Genomic DNA, 22,409 nt, shown 5'->3' on the forward strand with positions numbered 1-22,409 from the left:
GACGTAAGTTTGTTTGTTGTATAGAGATTTTTATTAATAAAATTATTAATTGTAAAATGTTTTATTTAAATGTAATTATTCTGCTTTTTGAATAAATTAAAACAAATGCATAATAAGAATGTTCAAGTCTTTATTTTGCAAAATAAATGCAAACCTACAGTACAATAATAAAATATGCTAAGTTTTGTGACTTTTCTTACAACAGTTTTCTATTAATCTCAATTTATCACTTAAAGCTTCATTATTGTTTTTAATTTTTCGTGAAATACGATGAAACGACTCCAAAGAAACATTTGATACAGAGTCTTGCAAATCCTTTAATTCACCATTTAAAACCATATATTTGAAAACTTTTAAAAATAATTTAACTTCTTCACAATCTTCTTTTAATAGAATGGCTATTATTTTACAAATGCTTTCAAAAATTACTAGGTAACTCTTTATCTTTAGAATTTCAAAAATGTACAGAACTGCTTCAGCATAAAAGTTCAGTTCATTTGGAAGAGGCAGTAAGTTTTCTTCTACAGAAAAGTACTCCAATATGTGAGAGATTTCAGTAACACATAGATTCGAATAACTTCTTATCTCATCTAGTAAAATATTGCCCGAGTTGTCTTGGTATGAAGAGATGTTACATATTACTTGCATTACATGAACATATGCAGTTCTAACATCCAAGCTCCCTAAATCATTATTGCTTTTAATTTCAATGAGACCTGTAAACATGTCTGGAATGATATCACCACATATAACATTAAAATTTATTTTACAATTGTCTGTAAGTTTGGCTATAGTATCCAAGGTAATTGTAAGGAGTTCAGTATTGGTTGAACTACGTAATATAAATCTAATTTGCTCAAAAACGTCTCTATCTATAAAATTGACCTTATCATAGAAGAATGCAACAGCTTTTATAAATCTCATAACTTGTACAATAACTAGAGGGTCCTCAGAATATACTTGTGCAAGAATACCAACAATCTCAATGTCTAACTTGTTCTTGTCTTGAATTACACTAAATATATTCGCTAAGATACCGATTAGGATTTCAATCAACCTATTCTCTTGTGTTTCTTTAATCAAATCTGTTACTAAAGATGGGTAAGACAGTTCAAGTAGATATTCACAAATGTCTTTCTCAAGGGTCATGTCCCACAAGAAACACAAATCCTCTTCGACTTTTGTGGTCCAAGGTTCGTTAGTTAATTTCATTAGAGTTTTTGTGATGAATGAAGCACTGTACATAGTATCACCAACAGCATCTCCTCGTAGTTTCTCATCCATGTCCTCGTCTATATTTTCAGAATCTACATTACTAGACTCCATTTTAAAAAGCACAATTAATAATAAATGGCTTCTATTAAAGGATTTTTAAATTTGTAGGTGCAAAATGTAAAAAACCTTTGAAAATTTGCTTGTAGTTTGGAACGAAAAATGTAAACATTTTTTGAGGTTAGTCAAACGTCAAAACTGGTGTTGAACTTCAGCTTCATTTAGCCACTATATTATTTCTCATGTGATGTACAGGGTGTTCTTTATATTGGAAACTACATAAAAATACAAACCAAGGTATTTTTGTGCTACATATTTGGGAAAAGGCAATCACACCAAAGATATTCGTTTATTATTATCAGCATTTATTCTTTCATAATAATAAGCACATTTTGTATTCACAAAACTACTACTTATTTCAGTTATACGTCTAATAAACTCTAAAATTATTCAAAAACATTGAAGTATTACTTCGTATTGTTCATTTTCTGTTAGAATTATCGATAAATAATTTATAATTNAAATAAATAGTTAAACACACGACTTCATTTTTCCACGACAAATTTTATTTGAAACAGTTACACCATAATTATCATTTTAATTTACGTGTAACGTACAGTTAATTACTGTACACTTTACAGGTACTATAAACGCGTACAAGATTAAGATAGTAGTAACTAACTCATCATGCACGACTTATACGAGAATATTAAAATTAATCTGGTTACACTTACTAACAATTTGTAAACACCTACTTCAGAATAATTTTAGTTAAGGCAATGCCACTGTTAAAGATGAGCTTCTTTCTGTCTTCGTTATTGCAATTGTTGTTATTTATTACTTTGTGCTCCACTTTGGCTTTGGAACAAGATGAACTGACCAGTAAGTATTATTTTATCTACACGTTTTACAACAAATGGATTTTATCATTAAACCTCATAAATATATATAAATATTTAAACAATTTTAATAAAATAATAAATAGATTATTTTAAATGACCGAAAATAGTATATTTTTTACTGCTCATAAAATATTGGGTATTCTGAACCCAAAAATTGGGTGTCCACATGACTCTTTGTACTACCTGGAAGTGATATGCATAGAAAGAAAGGAAGAAGATAAATGTTCAATACATTTTTAAGTGTGATTAACGATAGTACGTAAAATTTAACCGAAGTTAAAACAATATCTTATATCATCAACAGCTGTTAATAAACGAGAAACTATAAAAAAGTTTTTTTTTTTAATTAAACATTGCAGTTTGTGCACGAAGGGGCGTACGTTTGTTCCCTTACATAGTCCTGAACTCTGAACCTATTGTTATCATAATTTCCATTTTGTCTATAATTAAGTTCTCTAAAAACAAAGCAAATGGCTAGACTTTGTGGTTGCAAGTTATTGATAAGTACCTTGCTATTGACATGAAAGCTAAGTCAACATTTAAGCCCATTTTAGCCGAGGTTTCCATAAAGGCTACATTATATTCCCTTGCTAATCGGTCTCCATCTTCCCGGCGAATTAATCGTTCAGAATTACAATCGCATTTATTTCCTATAAACAGCAAGGCAAAATTTTCCAAAATATCAAAAGTTGAAAACGCTTAAATAGGCACCAAATTGATGATATAAAATGTAATTAGCATATTATGCAACAATTTTTATACTATTTTACGAATATAAAGCAACTAGCAACAATCAGCTTCTCTATATTTATTTAGAAACGTCATTATTCAAAGTTTTTACTTATAAATCGGTTGATTATTTCAAAAATTTAATTATAAATTAAATTTGTAGACACTGTAGCTCAAATAAATAATAAATCAAATAAAAAAATATCGTACCACAGTTCTAAATTATTAGTTATAGTAAAACCGATACTAAGTTGAACTAATATTATATTAAGCAGTGAAACTCTTCAATATTGACTTACAAAAGAAGTACGAACCTATTTACTTGCATACTTTATTAATTTCAAAAGTATTCTAAGCAAAAATCCTCACAGAATTGATTAACACTTACCAATTAGCATAATGACAACATCATCTTTTGCATATTCACGTATTTCCGTAAGCCAAGCTCTTATATTATCAAAACTAGTCTTGTTTGTTACATCGTATAATAAAAGCAGAGCTAGAAAATATCATTTTATGTTAATTACATCTTGAATATGCGCATATTGTAAACGAGAAGCCCAGATTATACGTAAATCAACTCGGAGATCATATGAAAATATGTAGAAGTTATAAACGAGAATGAGAATGATGTTGAAAAGAGCTCATTATCTTTTAAAACAGACTGTGATGAGTTTAATATCAAGGCTTTTCTATAAGAAAAATAGTATTTTCTTCATTTGTTGTTATAGAAATTAAAAATTAAAGCTTTGTGTGATTAAATTTGGTAGTGAAATACGAAATATTAATCACAATTAAAAACTAAACGGTTTTTAAACATCCCCTCTGTTTACCAGACCGGGCACCTAGGCACTTTTTCGTTTTCTACAATTATGAACGCTTATGAAAGAAGGACGACTTTTAGCTGTAGAAAAAGTGCAATATAATTGTTTCTAACTTCTTTCTATATCAGAAACTTTTACTTCAAAAAATCAATTTAAAGTTTTAATCTGAAAAAAATTGATATTCATCTCATGAGCTATGTTTGTTTTGATAGATAGATAATCAAAATTTACCATGAGCGTCCCTGTAATATGCATGGGTGATGCTTCTAAATCTTTCTTGACCCGCGGTGTCCCATATTTGCAATTTTACTTTACAGTCATCGACCGTAACAACTTTATTCTGAAAGAAAAGTTCGACGTTCTTCTTTACTTAGAAAATTGAAAAAGAGATGAAAGCGTTCAGTGAAAGAATACAGTGTAAGAAAAGGAAAAACTTTATTGAAAAGTATTCCCTGCTTAGATTATGAATAATTAAAGGACAAATACGAAAGCGGAAATTACGAACTTCCTAATTTAAAAAATGAATAGTTATTACCTACCCGAAAATCTACTCCTACGGTTGAAATAAAATTTCCTGATAGATACACATCGTCGTGAAATCGAACAAGAAAACATGTTTTACCAACATTACTGTCACCTAGGATTAATACCTTAAATATTGTTAGTAAGTATACTGAATCTATACAAATTACAATTCAATAAAAGAAAAAATGTGATACAATAACTTTATATAATTCCTTCAGTTAGAAAATAAAAAAATTTGTAACTTACTTTTGCAAAAGTATCACACCGATTATTTTTTATATTTTGTGTATTTCTACTGAGAAGGGGCTTTGCAAATTTCTTTCTATTTTTCACAAAACTTTCTTCTTCAGAACTGGAAGAACTTTTTCTTTCAACACGAATTGTTCTGCGAAACTGATATTCATCGGCTAACATCATAAATCTTAGAGCACAATTATATTATACGTTATTAATAAAGTCTATTAAATTAAGCAAATATTAAACAAAAGCGCGGCTAACTCACGTTAATCAAACAGATAAAATATTTATTTGATGCTTCTGCTATTTTATCAAGTCTGATCCAATTTAATTAAACAGTAGCAAATGGTACGTACTACTTTATTACTAATTAAAAAATTGGAAGAGTACCTACCAATAAAGGTATGGTTAAAAAATAAAACTAAATACAGGAACATTGTTTATAAACAAGTATTTCTTTCACTGACACTTTTGTTTCTTATCAAAATCGTTTAAAAATGTTACCGTAAATCCAATACCGACGGTTGCTGCAAAATTTCCTTGCTGAAATTTTCCCGTATCAAATTTTACCAATAAGGATGTTTTTCCAACCCCGCTATCGCCCAAAAGAATAGTCTATAAGAAACATTAATTATTTAGCATCATTACAAGGGAATTTTCGTAATAATGTTAGATGTGTGGACCAATTGAATTTCGTATTTCGCAAATTTTCGTCAATTACTAAACATAGTGAAATTGGCAATGACGCAATTATTATGTTGCACTTAATTGTAGATACATTTAATTAATAAATAAATAAAAATTATTTGTAAACTACAACTAAATAAAGAGTTAGTTTAATAAGTATCTTTTAACGTATTTCTAGATGAATCTGAACTAAATTTCAAAACAATTTTTTTATTGGGCATCTAACAAGTTGGAAAAATGCACCACAATTTTACCTTATGGACTTCTTGTCCTGTTTCAGACAGTGTACCATCACTTTCAGCAAGATTCAACACTTCCTGGGGTGGTTTATAACCTCTGTACCCCGTCGGGGAAGGCGTTGAATTTTTATGATTTTCACTTGTTAACACATTTAAATGCTGATCTTCAAATACTTCGTCTTCTATCCCATCGTCAGCAGCCATTGTTTTTATTTAGACACTTTTTGCGCTTTTCTTTTTTCACTTCAACGTTAAATACATAAAACGGCTATCCAATAAAAAGCGTATTGAATTTTTGTCTGTGTCATGAAACATTTTTCTTTTTGGAAATTTATGATTTTCTTTTGTTTATTTACTTGGTACACGGTTAGCTAAAAGAACCATTAAACTTTATGTGCCTTTTTGAATGAATGAATGAATGATTGCAGTTTAAAATTGAAACCCAAATACATACAAATCGTTAAGGCGGGTAATTCGGCATGACGTCATCGAATTACGTCATCACATCGATAACACAATGCGCACTAAAAACTACGTTTCTACATTTAATCATTTATTTATTTGTTTGTTTATCGAAAAATACGCGGCAATTGAGAAATGAATTGTTTATAATACGCAAGACGAATAAAAATTTCGAAATATTATAGGAAATGATATTATTGCATTGGATTGCATTTTCTCTGAGCTTTGAAAGGTGTTGTCAAAAGATCAATGCGAAAGCTCGGGAAATTGTTCACTACCGACGCTGATTGTGTGACATGGAAACTCTCGTCAGAAAGCTGATTCTGCAAAGCTCTAGAGGGATATATACTGGGTGATTCAACTGACATGTTCGCTCAAAAATACCTAACTGGGTTTTTAACATGCTTTGTCGACCCTAAATTAAGCTTCAATAACTAGAAATTGCAGGGAGGAAATTCAGATTAAATTGTCTAAGCCTATACAATTAAAAATAAAAACAAATCTAGCTAAAATTTATTTCCCTAATAAAGATTTGTAAATATTCATTTTTACAACGTGTTTTTTGATATACTTGTACAGTAACTGTTTTACTTTAATTCAAATAAAATGATAAAGAACGAAAAACGTATTTAGGTATTCAACACCTTTCGACGTCTACTTCAAGAGTTTAATATGAATGGAAATATTTATGATAATGAATATTCAATAAGTTTGAAAGCTGTTCTATCAGTTGAGAGACTCGTTCTTAAGGTTACCATGTGGTTCATAGTCTCTTTCATTTAATATTCACTAAATGAAAATGGGAAAATTATTGATTCTAAAACCCTTAATTGCTACTACATATAATAGAAAACAAAACTATTGAGCTTTAGTACCTGTTGTAAAATAATCTTGCAAAAATAAAGTTTATAGAAACGATTTACATTTACGCCTATTACTACATAATTTCACGCATTCAAAAGCTGATAGAATAAAATGAACAAATAAATTATTCATATTATTAAAAGCATTCTCCTAGATTACCTTGGTTAATAGTAAACAATATGTATATATCTGTTTATACCAATAATATATATTTAAAAAAAGACATGTTTATCTGATTGCCAGTTTATAAAAGGTTTTCCCAAACGGAAGAATTAATACGTAAGAGTAGCTTTTCTCAATGGTAAGTAAAATGGTACACATCAGTGACTGCTTAAAGAGATGGAAATTAATTGGTTTTTCTTTTTTAGACTTCTTATACAGATAAAGGGCCTAAGGTACGTAATAATGTTATAATATTCCTTTTAATTAGTTTTGAAGATGTTTTTTTTTATTGCTAGCCCCAATTTGGTCGCTTCATTTATTTTCATCATCTTACATTCTATGTTGGAAACGCAAAACAGGTAGGTGACATTTTTTTACAGTAAAAAGAATGAAAAATATTTAATAAGTACATTTTTGTATATATCTATCTAATAGGCTGCTAGCTACTATGTTACCCGAATGGGATTCCAACCACTTGGCTACAAAGGATTAGAAACCGGAAGTCGAAAATATGCACATTATGCAGTACAACAAAATAGAGTATGCTTTAAATATACATAAAAATGATATTGAGTCGACGTAATTAATTTTACTTGCTGTTATTTCATTTAAATGTTAAATAAAAACATTTTCTGTAGTACGTAAAGAACCCACAAAATGAAACAATTGTAAAGAATGTAAATTTCAAAAATTTTAGATAGTTTTCGTTTTCGTGTCTCCATATTTACCTGACGAAACGGAAATTGGTAACCATCTGGTTAAACACGGAGATGGGGTCAAAGATATCTCATTTGAAGTTGAAGATTTAGACAATATAATACTGGTAGGTACCACAATAGACCACAGGTATTTGTGGATCAGATATATATTCCTATTAAACAAGAAAATTATAGATTACAATTAAATTGAAAGTTTTTACGCATTCCAGCACGCAAAATCAAAAGGGGCAAAAATAATAAGAAATATCTGGACTGAAAAAGATGAGTACGGTTCTGTACGTTGCGCTACAATACAAACGGTAAATAATACTTTTCATGGTTTATTTATTAATGTACTGGTGATGATTTTGACTAAATTTTGTAGTACGGAGATACCACGCATACTCTCATCGATAGAGGTGGTTACAATGGTTTCTTTTTGCCGGGTTATGCCAAAAGCCCAGAAGACCCATTGGGAAGTAAATTGTAAGTAAGCAAAAAAATACAATGCCATAGTAATTATGACAATTGGACAATTTTTAGACCGCCAGCAAAACTAGATTTCATAGACCACGTCGTAGGAAATCAGCCTGATCTTCAAATGGAATCGGTAGCCAAATGGTAACTGTTATTTATTTATTCTCAATCCTAACAACACCCTAAAATAATTTTATTTGTTTTTCAGGTACGAAACAGTTCTTCAATTTCATCGTTTCTGGTCTGTGGATGATTCCCAAATTCACACCCAATATTCAGCCCTGAGATCAATTGTAGTGAGCAATTGGGAAGAAACAATAAAAGTAGGAATTTTCACTTTTTTGATTCAGTAAAAGTTAAAGTAGAATTTCCACAATTCTATTGTCAACTTCTTCGGAAGTCACAAATTTACGTGTGACGAAACATCATACGTATGCCAAATCGACAATAAAATTGTGAATATTGCAATCAATCTCAATTGTATTAAATAGAATAAAATAATGTAATTTAATTCTTCTAATAGATGCCTATCAATGAGCCCGCCAAAGGAAAAAAGAAAAGTCAAATACAAGAGTACGTTGACTACTACGGAGGTGCTGGGGTTCAACACATTGCACTGAATACACAAGACATCATTTCATCTGTGAGCTACCCTTAAAATACATATAAAGAAAGTGCCTATTGGTGAATTGTTTATTTATAGGTAACAAATCTGAAAGCTCGTGGAATAGAATTTCTGCAAATACCTGATAGTTATTACGACATTCTAAAAGAGAGGTTGAAAATAAGTAAAGTGAAAATAGCTGAAGAACTGGACACCTTAAAGGTATACGATTCGTATTTATTCTTTACCAAATTAACAATAATATTATTGTAGAAACTGAAGATTTTAATTGATTATGATGAAGATGGATATTTATTGCAAATATTTACGAAAAATATGCAAGATAGACCTACACTCTTCCTCGAGGTCATTCAAAGAAGAAATCATAACGTATGTACTTATAAATTTAATATTTAGATTTCAGATTTACATTTCTTCCAATATCGCCAGTTAAAAACTGGTTGGGCAGTCACTTCTTATCCTGAGCTATTCTTTACATTTCCCAAAAGCTAGGTCATCAACTATTTGAAAGCAAAAGACTAATCTTTTATAGAACAAACAGAATAGCTCAAAACCCCAACGCCAAAACACGACACTGTAGTTGTCCGAAGCACTTTTCAGTTTACTTCAGTCCCTGAAGAAGGTAACTTTGTTACCGAAAAGTGCTTCGGACAACTACAGTGTCGTGTTTTGGCGTTGGGGTTTTGAGCTATTCTGTTTGTTCTACAACAACCGCCAAAGTTTTTCCAATCTTCATATTTCGTCATGGCTTCCCGGTCATCGGATTTAAACAGGTATCACAAACTTAGTTGTAAGATTAGATTAATTGGTGCAGATATCCAATTCTTAAAAACCTGTAAACGTAACTCTCTTTTCCCAGAGTTTATGAATATTAAAGTTTCAAAGAACTGTAAAGTTATTGAAAAAATAACCACTTTTGCTAAGCGTAAGTGGCTAGATTTAGAATTGGATTTCTTGTACTCAAAACGTAGTCTACTTGAAATAGAGGCGTATAATTTATTTAAATCTTTAACTTATAATTTAAGTGAAAAAGAATTCAAAAAATGGAGCGATTTTCAAAGGAAGATGTTTTTATCTATAGATTGTAAATTTCATAAAAAGGTGAACATTCATAAAAAGAAGTTACGTAAGTTAGGTATATTCTCCAAACCACTTCCTAAGAAAGTCGAACACATTGTAGAGAATCTGTCATCTCAAGTTTTTGATAATGCCGAAATTAGTTTACTCAATAAAGGATTAAAGTTTGCCTTGCCTTCTCCTGCTACAGCCTTAGAAAATGTTATAGGACATGTTGAAAGTTCAATTCAACATCTTGATGACAATTCCAAAGGCTATATCAGAGAGGCTTGCAAACTAAAATTGAAAACCAGCTTAAAATCTCAGAGTTCCCATATTAAAAATGCTAATATGAAAGTTATCAAAAAATTGAGAGATAAGGATTGTTTTTACGTAAAAGCTGACAAAGGTAATAAAGTTGTGATTTTGGATAAAAAAGACTATTACGATCGGGTTGATGACCTTATTAACAACGGACCTTATTCAAAATTAAATAAAAATCCTTTACCTAGTATGGTTGCTGGGTTTACTAAAACCGTAAAACAATGTCACAACATTATTACTCCTACATTAAAACGAAATTTACTTGTATCATGTCCAACAGTTCCCCGTTTGTACTGTTTGCCCAAGATACATAAACCAGGTAAGTCGATGCGACCAATTGTCTCTGCAATTGGTGCACCAACTTATAAATTAGCCAAGTGGTTGACAAATGAATTCAACAACCTCCCTATTAAACCACCTAGTTTTTCAGTTAAAAATTCTATTGAATTCATAAACAAAGTCAAAGACGTAAAACTAAAAGACAGTGAGGTTATGGTTTCATTTGATGTTTGCTCCCTTTTTCCAAGTGTACCTGTTCCGCTTACTTTGACGTATTTAGAGGATTTACTTAAAGAAAATGGTTTCTCCGCCGACATTGTAGCTGAGTACATAACTCTGGCTTCAATGTGCATGCGGCAAAATTATTTTCAGATAAATGGTTGCTTCTACGAACAGAAAGAAGGAACAGCTATGGGGAATTCTTTATCACCCTTTATAGCCGACCTTTTTATGAGTCGTTTTGAAAGTGACCTTAGCCACCTTGAGTTTTTTCCTCGAATATGGCTTAGATACGTGGACGACATTTTTGCTNATCTCTAACAACACCCAACTCCAATAACTCCTGTATATGAGAAGTATACAAGTAAGGCGAAAAGTTCACCAACGTAGATGCTACACATTTCTTTGTCGGAATTTTTTGATTTTTACGTCACACAAGTGAAAATGTATAATTTGCTTCTTTGCAAAATGTCCTAAACTAACCGAAATCTCACAATCTTTTGAATAAAACGTAACAGCCCTTAATAGATTTAAATTTCATTTTTTGCTATTTATATGAAAACAGCAAGGGTGAAGTGTATTTGTACGAACTTTCTTACACGGCATCGTATTTTCCAATAGATAATGTCACCCTTCGATGTTTGCATTAAACAAATATCGCTATTTTCCTATTGCTCAGTTTGCTACAAGTGTATATATATTGAAAGTTCTTCAAAATTGCGTAAATATCCATGTTGTGATAGAATAATTGCGTAATGACTTGTTTGTTCATCATCATCATCATCATAAGGTCGTCAGTCCTAAGACTGGTTGGACATTACTACTACTATTATTAAACAATAATCTAATCTAGGTCTACTTCTACTCCTCTTAACTCCTGTTTCTGCTTCTAACATGTCTCTCACTAGCACATAGAGCCTTATATTCTCCTACTGTTTCTAATACCTCCTGACCTTTCGTCCTGACTTATTTGACTTCCTAGATCCCTAAAATCAGTCACTTCTTCTAATTTTTTGTCTCCTATCTTTATATTCGCTCTTTCCCTACTTTTTGCTTGTTGATACCAGCGACAAAAAAGGATTGATGATACTATAGAAACATTAAAAAAAGACTAGAACGAAGAGGAAATTAATATTACCAGTTACTAACTCTTGTTGTAACTATTTTTAATCTATAGCAACAAATGATTCTCTACAATTTCTATTGGAGAAACATGAAAGTAATTGTACCCCCTCTGCAATCCTCGAATTCCCGTCTGATGGACTTACGAGGGAAGATAGAAGAAACGGATGGGTTTTCATACATTTTCTTCTAGCCTTTTACAGTATAATTCTCTTATCAACTGTGTGCGATGATTACTTCGTTCCAGCCATTCAGGCTCTGGTAATAGGTAAACAAATCTAAGTAATTATACTTTAGAATGTTTTTTATCATATATATCAACGATGTCTATGATAGAAAATATTATTAAACTAATATAGAAAATAATAGATTTAAGGCCTGTCTTGGAAAATAACAAATTAAATTAAAAGATTTCGTAATTCTATTCGTAATTTCTCACTTATATGGGGATTAACGATCATGAATGATTGTAAATTTGATCTTTCTTGTATTTGATCGTAATTTAAACAGCAAAAACAACGAGGATTATAAATTTTCTAGTCTTTTTCTGTATGTACAATTAAATACTAAATTAATAAAACAAACTCAACTCTGTTATTATTTGAAAATAGGATGATTTCTTTTGAAATTTTTTAAATTTTCCCGAAATAAATTAATTGAAAAAAAGAAATATAAATTAGCATCTTCAATTGCATCCACATAGAAAAGTGTCACGTAAGATGAAAATTCTTCAATCTGTTTCAATGAAACCTAAATTGTAATTCAATTTATTGTAGGTAATCTTTGTTTTTAAATTGTGTCTGGCGCCTTCACCAAAATTTTTACTAATTTCTTTTAAATAATTGCTATTAATGAATGATTTATTTTCGAAAGTTACCTGTCTGAAAAAAGAACAAGAAAACAGTGAAAATATAGCATAATGACTTAATATTTCGTAAGAAAAAACGTTTCCTAACTTTCTTTGTAATTACATTAATATTTGCTGTATGTTGGGTTGTCTAATACTAATTGTATTACATATTATAGTGTAAATGTAAAAAATATATAAATCAGCATCCCTAACTGCGTTTACATGAAAAAACATAACTTAAAGATGAATATTCATCCATCTACTGCAATGAAATCAGAATTATAGTTCAATTATAGCTTCTTCTTTAAATTATCCCGGCGCCTCCACCAAAATTTTATATTGCGAAATATATTTGTGGATATGAATATATTTATACACTTACATACTTACTAGATAAATTTAACTTAATGATTTGATTGCTAATGAAGAGTTTGTTACTTAATCACAATATAAGGCTGAGTAATTTTTAGATCTCGACATTCCTGAAGATATAGCAGGGGCAAGTTTTATGGCTATCACAAGTGCTAGCCCAGAGTTGTTCGTTAATTTTGTAGGCACTTTTATCACCCAAGGAGACATAGGAGTAGGCACTGTTGTTGGGTCTAATGTATTTAATGTTTTAGCAGTCCCAGCATGTTGTCTTTTTTCTAACTTAGTAAGTAAAAAAAGGTTCATGAAGAGAGCTAGCCAAAAATGTGTTAGCAAAAAAAAACTGAAAATCGGAAAATGCCAATTTAAAACCAATATTCCAAATTTCTTAAGCTTTTTTTGTAGACATTTAAGTTAGATTGGTATTCAATGACTCGCGATTGCCTAGTTTATGGAATATCAGTTTTATTGTTAATAACTACACTTTGGGATGACAAAGTCCAATGGTACGAGGCCCTAATGTTTGTTTTGGTGTATCTACTTTATATTTTGGGTAAAATATAACATTTCGAACGCGTATATAACAGTTATGAACATATTTGTTGCAGTTATGTACCATAACAAGAAAATGCAACATTTCATAAAACGAAAACGTAAAACAACCGCACCGAAAACAGTAGAAGAAGTAGATTTACGTAAGTTAGTAATAAATAATAATAGTTCTTTAAGGGGGTACATCAAAGGTTATTTCANTCTATTTAATTCTGTACCTTCTTAATCAACTTACAACATGATTACAAACGAAAAATGAAAAATCCTTCAGAAAGAAAATCTTTATGATTTATCAACTGTTTATTACAGGGATTTGGCGCTGGAAACTTCAAGGCATTGTTTGAAGCCATTGAAATTGAGCAAGCCAAACGTGGAAATCTTTGATAAAACTTTTGCGTTTGTTTAAGTTACGATATCATAAGATTTTAAGATCTTATTTTAGTGAATGTAAAATAGGAATAAATTCTCCTAATAAACAATAAAACCATCTCAAAATAGGTTTGTACTTATTGAAACGTTTCTTCTCTCATATTTCTAAGTAATTTCCTAATTGATAAAAAAGCAATCGTTTATTTCATTTGCAAGCTTATCTATTATAAGTTTTATACATCCTCATAATATCTAGTGCGATTATTTAATTCTTTTGTTTTGTTTCAAAAGTCCTAAAAATATCTCACATTTTCTAAAACATTTAAAACGTTTTTTTCAATTTATTTTAAATGTGTTTTCATGTTTGTTTCATATCTCTTAATTCGCACATTATTTAAACAATTATCTAAAAATTCGAATTGTAGGTACTGTTCTGACCATAATTGTTCAGAATTATTTTTATGATATATTTCAATACATTACTGGAATTTACTAGAAATATTTTACTTTGATGTTAGATTTGTTAGAGACATTTGCTGTGTCTATTTTTAAACATTTATTGCACTCCAGGTACTTTTGCCGGACCCTTCCGGTCAAAATATCTGTCCTCTTTAGGAACAATGTTCATAGTTGTACTGGAGACAGTTTATTCACCCTCCCTCTCTTCAGGGGGTGCAAAATGTATTTAAGTTAGTCGTTAAGTTGTACATAAACAGATTAGCATTATTCGCCTAGCAACACACTTCGTTACGTTGACTAGCTTATTCGGTTCCATTGTATATATTTGTAAATAAATAGTTAAACACACGACTTCATTTTTCCACGACAAATTTTATTTGAAACAGTTACACCATAATTATCATTTTAATTTACGTGTAACGTACAGTTAATTACTGTACACTTTACAGGTACTATAAACGCGTACAAGATTAAGATAGTAGTAACTAACTCATCATGCACGACTTATACGAGAATATTAAAATTAATCTGGTTACACTTACTAACAATTTGTAAACACCTACTTCAGAATAATTTTAGTTAAGGCAATGCCACTGTTAAAGATGAGCTTCTTTCTGTCTTCGTTATTGCAATTGTTGTTATTTATTACTTTGTGCTCCACTTTGGCTTTGGAACAAGATGAACTGACCAGTAAGTATTATTTTATCTACACGTTTTACAACAAATGGATTTTATCATTAAACCTCATAAATATATATAAATATTTAAACAATTTTAATAAAATAATAACTATAACAAAACATAACTCTTTTATGAATGTAATAGACTATGAGAAGTATACAAGTAAGGCGAAAAGTTCACCAACGTAGATGCTACACATTTCTTTGTCGGAATTTTTTGATTTTTACGTCACACAAGTGAAAATGTATAATTTGCTTCTTTGCAAAATGTCCTAAACTAACCGAAATCTCACAATCTTTTGAATAAAACGTAACAGCCCTTAATAGATTTAAATTTCATTTTTTGCTATTTATATGAAAACAGCAAGGGTGAAGTGTATTTGTACGAACTTTCTTACACGGCATCGTATTTTCCAATAGATAATGTCACCCTTCGATGTTTGCATTAAACAAATATCGCTATTTTCCTATTGCTCAGTTTGCTACAAGTGTATATATATTGAAAGTTCTTCAAAATTGCGTAAATATCCATGTTGTGATAGAATAATTGCGTAATGACTTGTTTGTTCATCATCATCATCATCATAAGGTCGTCAGTCCTAAGACTGGTTGGACATTACTACTACTATTATTAAACAATAATCTAATCTAGGTCTACTTCTACTCCTCTTAACTCCTGTTTCTGCTTCTAACATGTCTCTCACTAGCACATAGAGCCTTATATTCTCCTACTGTTTCTAATACCTCCTGACCTTTCGTCCTGACTTATTTGACTTCCTAGATCCCTAAAATCAGTCACTTCTTCTAATTTTTTGTCTCCTATCTTTATATTCGCTCTTTCCCTACTTTTTGCTTGTTGATACCAGCGACAAAAAAGGATTGATGATACTATAGAAACATTAAAAAAAGACTAGAACGAAGAGGAAATTAATATTACCAGTTACTAACTCTTGTTGTAACTATTTTTAATCTATAGCAACAAATGATTCTCTACAATTTCTATTGGAGAAACATGAAAGTAATTGTACCCCCTCTGCAATCCTCGAATTCCCGTCTGATGGACTTACGAGGGAAGATAGAAGAAACGGATGGGTTTTCATACATTTTCTTCTAGCCTTTTACAGTATAATTCTCTTATCAACTGTGTGCGATGATTACTTCGTTCCAGCCATTCAGGCTCTGGTAATAGGTAAACAAATCTAAGTAATTATACTTTAGAATGTTTTTTATCATATATATCAACGATGTCTATGATAGAAAATATTATTAAACTAATATAGAAAATAATAGATTTAAGGCCTGTCTTGGAAAATAACAAATTAAATTAAAAGATTTCGTAATTCTATTCGTAATTTCTCACTTATATGGGGATTAACGATCATGAATGATTGTAAATTTGATCTTTCTTGTATTTGATCGTAATTTAAACAGCAAAAACAACGAGGATTATAAATTTTCTAGTCTTTTTCTGTATGTACAATTAAATACTAAATTAATAAAACAAACTCAACTCTGTTATTATTTGAAAATAGGATGATTTCTTTTGAAATTTTTTAAATTTTCCCGAAATAAATTAATTGAAAAAAAGAAATATAAATTAGCATCTTCAATTGCATCCACATAGAAAAGTGTCACGTAAGATGAAAATTCTTCAATCTGTTTCAATGAAACCTAAATTGTAATTCAATTTATTGTAGGTAATCTTTGTTTTTAAATTGTGTCTGGCGCCTTCACCAAAATTTTTACTAATTTCTTTTAAATAATTGCTATTAATGAATGATTTATTTTCGAAAGTTACCTGTCTGAGAAAAGAACAAGAAAACAGTGAAAATACAGCATAATGACTTAATATTTCGTAAGAAAAAACGTTTCCTAACTTTCTTTGTAATTACATTAATATTTNGCTAAAATAATGACGGATAGTAAAGAATCAATAATAACAAAAGCCTTAAGATTAAATAACATTATTTTGTGTTAATTAATTAATTATAAGTGATCACTGGCCTTTATGTTGTAATATCGCATTTCATACGTCTCTTTATTTAAGATTGGACTGGAAATTAGGCATCACTTGCCTGATTGCTTATATAATATTTTTGGTTGTTGGGACCCTCATAGAACTCAACTACTTCTTCCCAGTAAACCTGCCTACTTGCGAAATACCCGATTTGAGCTGATTGTTACCCATAATGAATATTTTTTACTAATACATATTATGTATAACACTACCTATTGTAAAACTGTAAACAATAAATTACTTTTCATTTGAAGTAATCATACTCTTTTGTTCAAGTGTGACACCCTGTTAATAGCCAGAAATAGATATACAGGCAGGGCGAAATGATCACCGAACATAGAAATTACACATATCACTGACCTGTTTCAATAGCATCATCTGATCCTGCAGGACGTGTCGATGTAATTATGTACAATCCTCTAAAAACAGGAATATCACAAATATTAACACCTATAGTTTTAATTAACGCAAACTCTTATTAAACACACTAAGGGTTATTCGATTTTTACTTTTCATTAGTAAAAAGTAAAAGATATCAGTTTCTAATCTTTTTACTAACTTCACACAAAAAAAATATACGCGACAAATACAAACAAACGAATGTTCTTATTAGGTGAATATTTAATTTGAAATCTATAACCGTAAAACACGTTTAGAATCAGTATTGAATAAAACACGACTGATATGGACTATTTTCGTCGCTTTCCATCTTTTTTAAAATAAAACTACGTTGCTTGTTGATGTTTATCTCGCTTTAGGCCTAAAGGGACTGGGTAAGATTAGAGAAAGACATCAGCATGTTGTTTTACAGAAGGAACAGATTGAAACAGCGTTTGACTTTAGTTTATCCAATGTCAAAACTGAACTCCAACAACAAGGAACAAGCATTCACTTTTAGATTCGCAGATTTCCCTTAATGATAAACAAAATCGCTTTCAATGTTTTTTATTCCCGTAAACCCCAACACATAATTTACAATTAAAACAAATAAATGATATTTGTTAATACTAATAAGCGTCGCTACATTGCAACATACAATATTATATGCAAAATTGTTTTTAAACTGTTTTACACATAATTAATGTTAGTTGAAAAATTCTTGCGATTCACATTAATATTATTAATAAGTGACTGTGAATTAGGCTGAACTTGAAACTGCAACTTTAAAGTTGAATTAAAATCACTATAGAATATATAATTGTTGACACAAACTGTAATAAAACAGAATCAAAAAATTGAAAAATTAACACAGAAGCAAAAGCTAAAGATACCTTTACATTGAAATCCCAATCTAATATAAAAACACCAAACATGGTCTTGTTTTGTGCAGTGTAAAGTATGGAAAGACTAATTTCCTAAAATATGTAACAGTTATATTCAGTATTTGATTAAAACTTTTAGATTTACCACATCGTTGAAAGACACAGAAGGATAACTAACACGGACTTTATAAAACTTATTAATCAGTTTAGAAATCTAAAACAAAGAGCAAGGTTTGGTTTTTGTAATAATAGTAATGGTAACAATTTTTTGTCTTTTATTTTTTTTTGAAAACACGAAAAATCCTACCTCATCATTTATAGATGTGAAGCTATAAATCCATATATTAACATTATATAATCGAGCAGAAAAACCTATTATTGGTACTATGAAGGGCAGTTGTACATTCTCCATAAAGTTTATGTAAGCTTCATAACTATGAAATTGCATTTCATAAAAGCTACTTATGATGAAATAAGCAAAGTACGCCTCGATCGTATTAATAAATTCACATTTCGCTTCGTGAAGTGATACACAAGCTTTTGCAAAAATTTCAGTAATTTCTTTGACTTTCTTTGGATCTTTCATATTGATAATAGTTTCTGCGTTTACATTTAAAACTTCAGCGTGAAATTTTATTTTAGATGCAAAGACAAATGCTATGTAAGTAATTATAAACCTTATAAGTACTATAAAGAATACCAGAAAAAATTTATTATCCCAGACCGCATACGACATTGTACACCCTTCGACCACTAAAATTAGGACACCAATCGAAATTATAATCATTATCTTATTCTTGGGGAAAATGCAACGTGTAGTGCAGGGCAGCATTTTCAAGTAAAATGCACAATGTTCTAACTTCTCCAAAGCTGACATCAGTGTAACCGTTTTCAATGTCGAAGAATACAAAATATAAAAAACTAGAGAAATATCAAAGATTACTCTAGTCAATAATATCCTTTTTGTTGTTAACGAGCTCATAACGGGAAAAAGATCGAAAACGCCTTCTTTTGCCAGGATAATCACGTAAAAAAGAGGCATGGCAAATGTTGCTAAACTTTTCAATGTTTTACAAAGCAAACTTTCTTTATTACCGTCATTTATTTCGAAATTTAAGTTTCTAATGCCAATAATTTTTGCGAAAACGTTTAAAAAAGATTCTACCCAAAACCCCATGTTAGTACTTTCGTCGACAAATGAACTTATAACTACTTTAGTCGTTACTATTTATACCTTTTTGCTGCGCATGATTCTGTTTTCAATTCAGAAAACAATTTTTAAAAATTGTCCACTTTAGGTAGTGCATTCGAATTAATTCATTTTTTCATTTGCTAGTGGAGTATTTGTACAATCGAATTTAATGGAACAAAAAGAACAAACAGTAAGTCGATCAATTGTATTTTAACTCATATAGTTAAACGTCAATAATACTAACATTTTAATCTATTAATTGAAATTCTAAATCTATTGTCTGATGTACTAAGCTGACTCTGTGTAAAAGGGGCAAGATTAAAACGAAAGCTTTCCTTAAATTCATAAAAAAACAAATAGTTACAAAACTATAATTTACGTTTTTAGCTACTCTTCTCCTAATCTAAACTGAATGAGAGTTACCAAGTAGTACAGGATTGTTGTTGCAATCTAATCTTTTTACTAACTTCACACAAAAAAAAATATACGCGACAAATACAAACAAACGAATGTTCTTATTAGGTGAATATTTAATTTGAAATCTATAACCGTAAAACACGTTTAGAATCAGTATTGAATAAAACACGACTGATATGGACTATTTTCGTCGCTTTCCATCTTTTTTAAAATAAAACTACGTTGCTTGTTGATGTTTATCTCGCTTTAGGCCTAAAGGGACTGGGTAAGATTAGAGAAAGACATCAGCATGTTGTTTTACAGAAGGAACAGATTGAAACAGCGTTTGACTTTAGTTTATCCAATGTCAAAACTGAACTCCAACAACAAGGAACAAGCATTCACTTTTAGATTCGCAGATTTCCCTTAATGATAAACAAAATCGCTTTCAATGTTTTTTATTCCCGTAAACCCCAACACATAATTTACAATTAAAACAAATAAATGATATTTGTTAATACTAATAAGCGTCGCTACATTGCAACATACAATATTATATGCAAAATTGTTTTTAAACTGTTTTACACATAATTAATGTTAGTTGAAAAATTCTTGCGATTCACATTAATATTATTAATAAGTGACTGTGAATTAGGCTGAACTTGAAACTGCAACTTTAAAGTTGAATTAAAATCACTATAGAATATATAATTGTTGACACAAACTGTAATAAAACAGAATCAAAAAATTGAAAAATTAACACAGAAGCAAAAGCTAAAGATACCTTTACATTGAAATCCCAATCTAATATAAAAACACCAAACATGGTCTTGTTTTGTGCAGTGTAAAGTATGGAAAGACTAATTTCCTAAAATATGTAACAGTTATATTCAGTATTTGATTAAAACTTTTAGATTTACCACATCGTTGAAAGACACAGAAGGATAACTAACACGGACTTTATAAAACTTATTAATCAGTTTAGAAATCTAAAACAAAGAGCAAGGTTTGGTTTTTGTAATAATAGTAATGGTAACAATTTTTTGTCTTTTATTTTTTTTTGAAAACACGAAAAATCCTACCTCATCATTTATAGATGTGAAGCTATAAATCCATATATTAACATTATATAATCGAGCAGAAAAACCTATTATTGGTACTATGAAGGGCAGTTGTACATTCTCCATAAAGTTTATGTAAGCTTCATAACTATGAAATTGCATTTCATAAAAGCTACTTATGATGAAATAAGCAAAGTACGCCTCGATCGTATTAATAAATTCACATTTCGCTTCGTGAAGTGATACACAAGCTTTTGCAAAAATTTCAGTAATTTCTTTGACTTTCTTTGGATCTTTCATATTGATAATAGTTTCTGCGTTTACATTTAAAACTTCAGCGTGAAATTTTATTTTAGATGCAAAGACAAATGCTATGTAAGTAATTATAAACCTTATAAGTACTATAAAGAATACCAGAAAAAATTTATTATCCCAGACCGCATACGACATTGTACACCCTTCGACCACTAAAATTAGGACACCAATCGAAATTATAATCATTATCTTATTCTTGGGGAAAATGCAACGTGTAGTGCAGGGCAGCATTTTCAAGTAAAATGCACAATGTTCTAACTTCTCCAAAGCTGACATCAGTGTAACCGTTTTCAATGTCGAAGAATACAAAATATAAAAAACTAGAGAAATATCAAAGATTACTCTAGTCAATAATATCCTTTTTGTTGTTAACGAGCTCATAACGGGAAAAAGATCGAAAACGCCTTCTTTTGCCAGGATAATCACGTAAAAAAGAGGCATGGCAAATGTTGCTAAACTTTTCAATGTTTTACAAAGCAAACTTTCTTTATTACCGTCATTTATTTCGAAATTTAAGTTTCTAATGCCAATAATTTTTGCGAAAACGTTTAAAAAAGATTCTACCCAAAACCCCATGTTAGTACTTTCGTCGACAAATGAACTTATAACTACTTTAGTCGTTACTATTTATACCTTTTTGCTGCGCATGATTCTGTTTTCAATTCAGAAAACAATTTTTAAAAATTGTCCACTTTAGGTAGTGCATTCGAATTAATTCATTTTTTCATTTGCTAGTGGAGTATTTGTACAATCGAATTTAATGGAACAAAAAGAACAAACAGTAAGTCGATCAATTGTATTTTAACTCATATAGTTAAACGTCAATAATACTAACATTTTAATCTATTAATTGAAATTCTAAATCTATTGTCTGATGTACTAAGCTGACTCTGTGTATAAGGGGCAAGATTAAAACGAAAGCTTTCCTTAAATTCATAAAAAAACAAATAGTTACAAAACTATAATTTACGTTTTTAGCTACTCTTCTCCTAATCTAAACTGAATGAGAGTTACCAAGTAGTACAGGATTGTTGTTGCAATCTAAAATAAACCAATAACACAATATCACAGTCTTTAACAAAAAAAATATACATACAATTTTTTTTTTTAGACATCTTTTAGAAGTGAGTTAGTTTAATATGAAATATTATTCTGAAAATTCATTTCTGAATTTTTTTTCCACT

The 22,409-nt window shown here is 30.0% G+C and overlaps 4 protein-coding genes across 6 annotated transcripts in view; 2 read left to right on the forward strand and 2 right to left on the reverse strand.

The window, feature by feature from the left end:
- Positions 1 to 113: 113 nt before the first annotated feature.
- On the reverse strand, positions 114 to 1,786 carry LOC108734180 (protein saal1). Its single transcript, XM_018465612.2, has one exon. It carries the CDS (start codon positions 1,324 to 1,326, stop codon positions 178 to 180), a length of 1,149 nt encoding a protein of 382 aa, XP_018321114.1. The 5' UTR covers positions 1,327 to 1,786; the 3' UTR covers positions 114 to 177.
- Positions 1,787 to 1,927: 141 nt separating this feature from the next.
- The window catches only part of LOC108734214 (sodium/potassium/calcium exchanger 4), a 33,751-nt gene continuing 13,269 nt past the window's right edge, over positions 1,928 to 22,409 (forward strand). The window contains exons 1-5 of the mRNA XM_025978646.1: positions 1,928 to 2,154; positions 11,759 to 11,971; positions 13,024 to 13,208; positions 13,328 to 13,475; positions 13,531 to 13,617. Coding sequence (XP_025834431.1) covers positions 2,052 to 2,154; positions 11,759 to 11,971; positions 13,024 to 13,208; positions 13,328 to 13,475; positions 13,531 to 13,617 — 736 coding nt within the window. The 5' untranslated portion in view covers positions 1,928 to 2,051. The remainder of the gene's footprint in view (positions 2,155 to 11,758; positions 11,972 to 13,023; positions 13,209 to 13,327; positions 13,476 to 13,530; positions 13,618 to 22,409) is intronic.
- Positions 2,245 to 6,166, reverse strand: LOC108734177 (ras-related protein Rab-37-like). 3 transcript variants are annotated; one of them, XM_018465609.1, is made up of 7 exons: positions 5,870 to 6,166; positions 5,431 to 5,786; positions 4,994 to 5,104; positions 3,959 to 4,067; positions 3,292 to 3,402; positions 2,683 to 2,824; positions 2,245 to 2,629 (listed from the first exon to the last, which is right to left on the reverse strand). In XM_018465609.1, the coding sequence occupies exons 2-7, from the start codon at positions 5,617 to 5,619 to the stop codon at positions 2,521 to 2,523; spliced, it is 771 nt and encodes a 256-aa protein (XP_018321111.1). In that variant the 5' UTR covers positions 5,620 to 5,786; positions 5,870 to 6,166; the 3' UTR covers positions 2,245 to 2,520. The 3 variants fall into 3 exon arrangements, with proteins under 3 accessions (XP_018321111.1, XP_018321110.1, XP_018321112.1); XM_018465608.1 differs by lacking the exon at positions 5,870 to 6,166 and having other exon boundaries at positions 5,431 to 5,862; XM_018465610.1 differs by lacking the exons at positions 4,994 to 5,104; positions 5,431 to 5,786; positions 5,870 to 6,166 and adding exons at positions 4,267 to 4,377; positions 4,499 to 4,968.
- LOC108734260 (4-hydroxyphenylpyruvate dioxygenase) lies at positions 6,958 to 13,972 on the forward strand. Its single transcript, XM_018465740.1, has 13 exons — positions 6,958 to 7,042; positions 7,110 to 7,136; positions 7,200 to 7,262; positions 7,339 to 7,443; positions 7,601 to 7,726; positions 7,832 to 7,921; positions 7,987 to 8,087; positions 8,145 to 8,222; positions 8,287 to 8,401; positions 8,602 to 8,721; positions 8,782 to 8,904; positions 8,956 to 9,072; positions 13,784 to 13,972. The coding sequence occupies exons 1-13, from the start codon at positions 7,040 to 7,042 to the stop codon at positions 13,856 to 13,858; spliced, it is 1,143 nt and encodes a 380-aa protein (XP_018321242.1). The 5' UTR covers positions 6,958 to 7,039; the 3' UTR covers positions 13,859 to 13,972.

This window comes from Agrilus planipennis, unplaced genomic scaffold (assembly GCF_000699045.2).
Source record: "Agrilus planipennis isolate EAB-ADULT unplaced genomic scaffold, Apla_2.0 scaffold7, whole genome shotgun sequence".
Classification (NCBI taxonomy): domain Eukaryota; kingdom Metazoa; phylum Arthropoda; class Insecta; order Coleoptera; family Buprestidae; genus Agrilus; species Agrilus planipennis.

Excerpts from the sequence above, each read along its gene's own strand:
- LOC108734180 (XM_018465612.2), bottom strand. The coding sequence starts at position 1,326 with ATGGAGTCTAGTAATGTAGATTCTGAAAATATAGACGAGGACATGGAT.
- LOC108734177 (XM_018465609.1), bottom strand. The coding sequence starts at position 5,619 with ATGGCTGCTGACGATGGGATAGAAGACGAAGTATTTGAAGATCAGCAT. Across the intron at positions 4,068-4,993 it reads CCGTCGGTATTGGATTTACG|AATAAAGTTGTTACGGTCGA; the intron begins GTAACATTTTTA and ends CTTTTCTTTCAG. Across the intron at positions 2,630-2,682 it reads GCTTTCATGTCAATAGCAAG|AGAACTTAATTATAGACAAA; the intron begins GTACTTATCAAT and ends CTTTGTTTTTAG.
- LOC108734260 (XM_018465740.1), top strand. Across the intron at positions 8,223-8,286 it reads ATGGAATCGGTAGCCAAATG|GTACGAAACAGTTCTTCAAT; the intron begins GTAACTGTTATT and ends TTTGTTTTTCAG. Across the intron at positions 9,073-13,783 it reads TTCAAAGAAGAAATCATAAC|GGATTTGGCGCTGGAAACTT; the intron begins GTATGTACTTAT and ends TGTTTATTACAG.